We start from the raw sequence: 7,939 nt of genomic DNA, 5'->3' as shown, positions 1-7,939 counted from the left end.
TTTTTTTTTTGATGTCACAGACTATCCACATTCAAGAAAGCAATAAAAAAAGTAAGATTCCCCCCAACAAATGTAGTAGTAAATAATAAATTTGACACACGTAATTAGAAGTTTGGGTTTAATTTACTAATAGTAGCCTGTAATGCTGGTTACAAGTTTCAAAGACGAGCCTCATGTACTGGTTACACACACATTGATGAAAATAGAAAATCTAAGCTTAACAGATACTATGCTTGTATCATGTGGATTTGGACACATATCTAGATTCAGCATAGAAATCCACAAGTTATGTTTCATTAATCCAGTGAATCTGGCATTTGATAAGGCCATCAAGAGTTTACGACTCTATATATGCCAGATTTCTGCATTTGAATTAATACTAAGTAGCACTTAAACAATGGCTTCAAAATATGTGCTCTTTTTGTCCTTTTTTCTTCTAAATACCAACAGTGTATGGCTCCCTCTCTCTTTATCCCCCTTTTCCTCAAAATATGACATTCTAGATTGTGTACATGTGCTGGAACTAAACATGATTCTTTACTTCAGTTCTATGTATAAACATCGTTTGTTTTTGTAGGTTCCATCAGTGTTGGGCAAGGAGGTCCTATACGAGGTTATATTTCTTTCCGTGCTTTGTATTACAGCGTTCTAGCAAAACATGAATCTTTTCCTTGATTAGGTTCTTGAATGTCTATCCAAATAGAGCTATGAGGTCTTTTATTTCTCATGACACGTACTTGCAAACACAGGCCGCAGCTGTAACTGTACCATTACCAAGTCCAGTTTATAAGAAACCAACCCCTGCTCAGCCACTAAAGGCTCCACCACCACCACCTCCTCCACCAACCAGGGCATCACCACAGCCGCCTCCACCGGTCAAACCACCAAGAAATAGACAAGGTAAATTTTCACCCCTATGTTATGTTAATTACATCAGATGTAATTTTTTAACTTGATGTGTTTGCTTAATATATTGGCAAGAGTGCATTCCCCTGTGCCTAGTTCGATGCAAGCTGCATTCCCGGAAGAAATATTGCCTTCGAGCATGCATGACATGCTGCGAACGGTGCAAATGTGTACCTCCAGGACAATATGGCAACAAAGAGAAATGTGGCAAATGTTACTCTGATATGACTACTCGTGGTGGCAAGCTCAAGTGTCCCTGAACGAGGATGATATTTCTTAGTGCTTATTCCTACGAATAGATTTTACTTACGTGAACAAAACGTGTAACTTCGAACACTAGAAAATAAATAAATAAATAGCTAGTGATGGAAATTAGTATTGAAGTGCAGTAATTACAAGTTTAGTCATCAAATGAAACGATCCATGGTGGATTGAAATACGTTTAATAAGACGATCTGGATCTTGATTCTTGCACCCTAATAAATCATATATTGGCTGCTAACTTTTATCTGTCGACAATATTGGCACAAGATCGTCTTAGCAAAGACTAGAAAATAAAGATAATAGTATCTTCTCAGAGGTGTTAAAATGTGTTGGACTGTTCTAGATCGAAGCAAATCTACATATGAAAATCCTGACTCAAATTTGGTCCGGCCGAGATTGGACCATGCCTTATGTCGGGCTTGACGACATGGGCTCGTGGTCAGTGCTGGGCTGGCCCTTGGCACAAGATCGTCTTAGCAAAGACTAGAAAATAAAGATAATAGTATCTTCTCAGAGGTGTTAAAATGTGTTGGACTGTTCTAGATCGAAGCAAATCTACATATGAAAATCCTGACTCAAATTTGGTCCGGCCGAGATTGGACCATGCCTTATGTCGGGCTTGACGACATGGGCTCGTGGTCAGTGCTGGGCTGGCCCTTTTTTTTTTTTGGAAAATAAAACAAGCAATGCAAAATACTTCTTTGGAAATACATACGAAGTTGCATAAAGCCGTGGCTCTTCAAAAAATATGCATTGTGCCAGGCAAGCACAGCCTAGTTTACACCTCTCGACCTATTACACATTGTACTTACTGTGCCTTCCTCAGACAAGCTCTTTCAAGTCTGTCTTTGAGCTAAGCCTTCCTGCTTTTCTTTCTTCCCTGCCATCATTTTTAACCATCTTTACCAGAAGCAATTGAACTCAAAGGCAACCTCTAATGTGAGACATATTGTTTTGTGTCTATGTAGCGATTGGATGACAATAGACAATCATCCATTACTCCTTGAAATGTCGAGCTGCCTCAAATGCAAGTTTTGATTTAGGATTGACCCCGATTACATAGTGATCGTAACCTAAATAAACTACTCACTTCCTGCCATTTGTTGTCATCTTACATCAATTTCTATCATCAAATACAGTGAAACTATCGTGTAAAACAATAAAAAAAAATGAAGGCTCATTGATTTTATCTTTCTGGCACATTCCTATGATATAATGAAGCAATGGTACTAAGGAATTCTACGTATAGACCGAGGAAAGAACTCACTTAGTATCACCTTAATTGCACCAACATTACTTCACTTGTTTGAAAAATGGCTGTCAATAGAATTGCTATATTGGCAATGGTTTGGTTAGCTTTTGCAGCATTGGCAGGAGTGCACAAACATCGGCCCGGCTCCAGACGATCCACGTAAGGATGCTGCACCTACCGGGATGGCTTCATACCACACTGATGTTCGGATTTGTTGTTGCTGTCGTTTCTTTCTTCGCCATGAAAGAGATGATTTGAGCTTTCCTGTTTGGATTATTGTTTAGTCTAATTACAACTTTTATGCGTGTTTCAGTATTTTGCACAATCGACTTCAATGTGGGATGTACTCAGCTTACTTTTTCGTGATTCTTCTGCAAGAAAGTAACACTTGTGTCGTGTTAAGATTAACGCATTCAAGAATCACAAAGCTTGATCTTTTGTCTTAATATTGTCTAGTTCGCTTGGATCAAATCAAAAATAGAAAATTATCAGAAGAGATAATAGAGCAATGGGACCAGCCAGCACATGCTATACATGTCAGCCATGAAAATTATCAAAAGAGATAACAGTTAAAATAGCAAAATAGAACCGTTTTTGTCAAAATATCAGTTTTCTATGTCACGATATCAGCTTAGCAGCAATTTTGGTTCTCCTTACGCAATTAAAATAGCAAGATAGAACCGTTTTGTCACACGTTTTACTTTGTCATTTTCATCGCCAACAATTTCAATCGCCTTTGTAATTTTGTAAGAAGAGAGGCAAACAAATTCAGTTTAGAAAAATAAATTGTTCAGTGGATCACAAAGCAACAAACGGTAACATTTTCTCACCTTAAGTGCCCTGAAAGTCCCAGTTTGATATGGTTCACACTCGATTGAACCGTTCTAATTCGCCACAAGTAAAAATTGTTTGATCTCAAAGTTCTAACAAAAGGATCAAAGTGTAATTCCAATTCAACCCAATATTGAATCTACCAGTTTGCCAGTTACGAGATGAATAATATTGTTCATCGTTAATTATAATTATCATGAAATTTAGATAAGAGTGTTCATGATTTTCAAATTCAGCTCCTGTTTAATTCCCATCTTTGGCCACAAAAATAAAAATATGATCGTTATCCAACACATCAAGTCTTCATATTTGACTTTCTATCTCTTGTGTGAATCCCTTAAAAAATATACTTTTCATTCTCTTTTGTTTCATTCTCAAACGAAACAAAATCCAAAATTTTATTCCCCAAACGAAGCACTCGCATAACTCCACGAGTCTACAAATCCAAACCGTTGGATTATGACCATCTCTCCCACACCCCAATTCCTAAATCCTCTAGATAAATAATTGTTCGTTAAAATCTCGCAAGCATACATGTTCGTTGTACAAGTAATAATCGTGATGAAAGAGTTATCGTCGATGTTTATTGAAGCTTTGTAATCATCTTCCATCAGTATCTTCTGCATGCAAAGTGAAGGGCTGATCCCTTTTATATCGATATCATCCGTCCTATTGCTATCTTATGCTCTCGAAGCACTCTCAACAACTAATTCTCCTCCACGTCTATAAGATTGTTTGAGATAATTACTAGAAGTGAATTCTTTTTCCCCAAGAATGCATAACGAAGATGAGTGGGCAGTTGTTTGAGTTCAAGAGCTGGAGCTTGTTGTATAGATTGTAAAGGTGTTGTGGATCTTTCATCGAGCTCCAGTCATGGTTGCTTAAAGAATGGTGGTATGGTTGCCAAATAACGTACACATTCTTCTGCTTCCTCCTTTTCTGATGGTAAATCCTGCAAATGCACTAAACAAACCTTAAGCGGATCCTGAGGGTAATCTAATTTGAATATCTCTGACACAGCTTTTATTACATCAATCTGCATGCAAGAATCCGATTCGCTTTGAAATCTAAAAGCTCTAAACATGTTGATTGTCAGTTCTTCTTCATTTAACCTCAATATCAACTGACCCTTTTGCACATTTATCAGAGTCCTTCCTGTAGCAAAAAATTGGCGATCCAATATGAGGGGGACGTCTCTATCTTCCTCCATATCCAAAATAATAAAGTCCGCTGGGAAGATAAACTTATCAGCCTTCACCAAAATATCTTCACAAATACCACGAGGGTACTTGATTGACTTGTCAACCAACTGCAGTGAAATTGTTGTCGGTTTTGCTTCCCTCAAACCTAGTTTCTTGAAAAGAGACAAAGGCATTAAATTAATGCTATCTCCTAAATCACACAATGACTTATCTATATACAAATTACCTATGTTACAACGAATAGTAAAACTCACTGGGTCTTTTAGTTTCGATGGTAATTTATGTTGGAGAATTGCTCTACACTCCTCAGTAAGCATGACTGTTTCATTGTCCTCCAGCTTCCTCTTATTTGATATAATATCTTTCATGAACTTGGCGTAGCTAGGCATCTGAGCTAAAGCTTAAGCAAATGGTATGTTAATGTGTAACTTCTTGAACACATCTAAAAATTTCTGGAATTGCTTGTCGAGCTTGTGTTTTTGCAATCTTTGTGGAAATGGGATCGGAGGCACATATGCTTTAACAGGAGTTGCCTTCACTTGTGGACTATCTGATGACTCAACTTGATTTTCCTCTGTAGCTTTATCTGATTCATCAACTTGCTCCTCGCCCGTGGTAGGTACTTTTTCTATGATAGTTGCTAGCCGTTTTACGTGTATTTCTGGTAACTGGACGCCACTACGTGTAGTGATTGCTTTGACCTGCTCTTTAGGATTTATTTCAGTATTGCTATGCAATGTCCCTTGAGCTCTACCTGATAGTGCGGCTGCAATTTGTCCAGCCTGTTGTTCTAAATTCTTGATTGAGGCTTATTGGTTCTGAAAGTTGGTCTCAGTTTTAGTAATGTATTGAACCAGCAAATCTTTCAACGATGGCTCTCTCCCTTGTTGTTGTTGCTGTTGGAACCCTGGTGATTTATTTTGATTGCTTCTTCCCTGTTCTTGTCCCTGATTATTAGACCATGAAAAATTTGGATGGTTCTTCCAACTCGGATTATATGTGTTGGAGAAAGGATTATTTTGTTGTCTTTGAAAGTTCTGCGCGTAACTTACTTCTTCGAATTGATTAAAATGTGTAGATGCCAAAGGACAGCGTGTACTAGCATGATCTGCTCCACAGCCTTCGCAAGCAGGTGGAGATTGGTGTACCATATTGACTGACTTAGATAGATTGTCCATTTTCATTGTAAGAACTTCAATTTGTGCGGTCAGTGCTGTCACTGCATCCACGTTGTGTAACCCTAATGTTTTCCTTGGAGCTTCCCTATCGATTGGCCACATCGATTGATTTTTAGCTATTTTTTCATACAGGTCATATGCCTCATCAACACCAAGTTTCATAACTGATCCTCTCGCTGAAGTATCTATCATATTTCTGAACTCTTGTTTTAGACCGTAGTAGAAAAGATATAGCTCTCAAGATCTTTTTGGTTAAAGGTCTGGATGTCATTCCTAATTTGGTGAACTCGATCATGAATTTTTGAACCATATCCTTCCATGATTGAATGCTCCCTTGTGGTAAATAGATGAATCATTCTCTAGCAACGCCCTTCAAGGTATGAGGAAATAATCGCATTCGAAATGCATCTATTGATATCCTTTCATGACCGGTCACTTCACATAACATGAGAAAAACAGAAATATGCTCATGAGGATTTTTCGTGACTTTTCCAAATAACCTTATATCTTGGTGATTTTGAAATAGATTGATGACATCTGGTTTGAGGTGGAAATTAGGTTGTACGAAGGGAGAATATACCACAGCAGGTTGCATTGGTGCAGGAATTGGATTGATGTAATCTCCAACTAAGACAGGAGTTTCGTTCTGGATAGCTCTCGGTTGATTTGGCTGGGGTGTTGGCTCGTGAACCTGACCTTGATTCTGTGGATGATTTTGGTTATCAGCCATTCTCATTGCTTAACGTTGAACTCTTCTACGATTTCTAAATGTTCTTTTGATTTCGTGGTCTATCGAAAAGAGATTTGGCTGGTTAAGATTTCGCATAAACTAAAGTCGCCTAAAAAGTGGCAAGACACAAAAGAATTAAACGGTGTAATGGTAGCCTAAAAACATCAAACTAAAATAAAAATAAAAATAAAAACGAATCTAAAATATCTAATAACTAAAATTAACATTGTAATTCCCCGGCAACGGCGCCAAAAATTTGTTCGTCAAAATTTCGCAAGCGTACGGGTTTGTTGTACAAGTAATAATGATGATGAGAGAGTTATCGTCCCACAGGGAAGAATGATTATTTTAGTATATTTGATATATTTAAATTCATGTTTGTAACTGGAAGATGATCGAATGAATATCTACCTGATTTTTATAATTAAAACTTGTGAAAATAATGAAAGTTGGTTTAAAAATCAAATGTGTGAACGTATTGGATTTTCGATGCCATTGATCAATTTTTAGTTCTGATTCTCAACCAGTAATAATTATCTCAATTCATGCAATTGCGACGATTGATAATTCAACTATTATTTATTATTATTTTTCAAAATATAATAAACCTATGATTACGACGAAACGATCATATTCCTAATCCGAATTCATATGGCAAACATGTATTGACATTTAGGATTATCACATGTGATTACACACGCTACAAATATTATTTCTAATATTTATTGTCCGTGTGTTCCAATAACAGTGTTCTACTTACCGTGAGTTTTCCCACTCTACAAATAAGCAACTTATTATCCTAATAGTGTGCAAACATTAAAACAATTAAATAGGCATATTAATGGAATCCCAACACAAGAATTAACATAAAAACACGTCTCGAATTAAAAACGAAGAATGAAATAATTTTGTCATCCATATAATACATAAAACAAATTAGCCCAAGATATTATTGGAATCAAACAAATAAAAGTGAAAGGACATCATCGAAATTTGACGCGACGTAATTAATTCCAAAATTATTCTCGAATTTTGCTTCAATTCCAGCTGGACGCCCCTTTCTATATAATTCCCTCTATCATTGAAATCAACCCAAGAGGCCCACTTATACTACAATTTTCTCCAAGTCCTCAATTGTTTTAAAATCATACAATTTAATCCTTGAACCCCGTTAATTATGTAACCAATGCCTTTCTTTAGTTCAAGTCAAGTCCTTGAATTTTCAAAGTGTTGAATTTGATTCCCAAACTCTCCTTCCAATGGCTAATTTTTGCTCTGAATGAATCCATCACTAAAAACAACATAAAATTAAACCAAGTTAATTAAAAATTATTTAATTGACGACATAAAAGTTTAACAAAATGACATAAATAAATGCACAAATTGCACTTATCAATAATCTAATATTTACGTACAGTGGTGACGTGCCACCTCAAACCCCACCCAATAGACACACTGTGTCCAGAACCCATGTCAGAGACAGCGGCGCGTCCTCCTCACACACCGACAAACCCATGTGTACATTTTACCGTACCGCGTCTTCGCAAGCTCAAAATTAATTATTTACAATTTCATC

The 7,939-nt window shown here is 36.8% G+C and overlaps 3 protein-coding genes across 3 annotated transcripts; 1 reads left to right on the top strand and 2 right to left on the bottom strand.

The window, feature by feature from the left end:
* The first annotated feature begins 395 nt into the window (after window positions 1–395).
* Window positions 396–1,309, top strand: LOC111391354 (gibberellin-regulated protein 14-like). Its single transcript, XM_023016555.1, has 4 exons — window positions 396–451; window positions 578–613; window positions 750–900; window positions 982–1,309. The coding sequence occupies exons 1-4, from the start codon at window positions 398–400 to the stop codon at window positions 1,164–1,166; spliced, it is 426 nt and encodes a 141-aa protein (XP_022872323.1). The 5' UTR covers window positions 396–397; the 3' UTR covers window positions 1,167–1,309.
* Window positions 1,310–4,124: 2,815 nt separating this feature from the next.
* On the bottom strand, window positions 4,125–4,844 carry LOC111391353. The gene has a single exon (XM_023016553.1). It carries the CDS (start codon window positions 4,842–4,844, stop codon window positions 4,125–4,127), a length of 720 nt encoding a protein of 239 aa, XP_022872321.1.
* A 12-nt stretch (window positions 4,845–4,856) lies between these two features.
* LOC111391352 lies at window positions 4,857–5,825 on the bottom strand. The gene is made up of 2 exons (XM_023016552.1): window positions 5,310–5,825; window positions 4,857–5,237 (listed from the first exon to the last, which is right to left on the bottom strand). Exons 1-2 carry the CDS (start codon window positions 5,823–5,825, stop codon window positions 4,857–4,859), a joined length of 897 nt encoding a protein of 298 aa, XP_022872320.1.
* Window positions 5,826–7,939: the final 2,114 nt, after the last annotated feature.

The sequence above is a fragment of the Olea europaea genome, unplaced genomic scaffold (genome assembly GCF_002742605.1).
Source record: "Olea europaea var. sylvestris unplaced genomic scaffold, O_europaea_v1 scaffold7808, whole genome shotgun sequence".
NCBI classification, from domain to species: domain Eukaryota; kingdom Viridiplantae; phylum Streptophyta; class Magnoliopsida; order Lamiales; family Oleaceae; genus Olea; species Olea europaea.
The sequence above is the reverse complement of the archived record's forward strand: the minus strand, read 5'-3'. Positions and strand labels throughout refer to the sequence as shown.

Bases quoted from the DNA above. Each gene is read 5' to 3' on its own strand.
- LOC111391354 (XM_023016555.1), top strand. From the start codon at position 398: ATGGCTTCAAAATATGTGCTCTTTTTGTCCTTTTTTCTTCTAAATACC. The intron at 614-749 runs GTTATATTTCTT...TTGCAAACACAG, and splicing joins GCAAGGAGGTCCTATACGAG to GCCGCAGCTGTAACTGTACC. The intron at 901-981 runs GTAAATTTTCAC...TATATTGGCAAG, and splicing joins ACCACCAAGAAATAGACAAG to AGTGCATTCCCCTGTGCCTA.
- LOC111391353 (XM_023016553.1), bottom strand. From the start codon at position 4,844: ATGCCTAGCTACGCCAAGTTCATGAAAGATATTATATCAAATAAGAGG.
- LOC111391352 (XM_023016552.1), bottom strand. From the start codon at position 5,825: ATGATAGATACTTCAGCGAGAGGATCAGTTATGAAACTTGGTGTTGAT. The intron at 5,238-5,309 runs GTTCAATACATT...TTAGAACAACAG, and splicing joins CATCGTTGAAAGATTTGCTG to GCTGGACAAATTGCAGCCGC.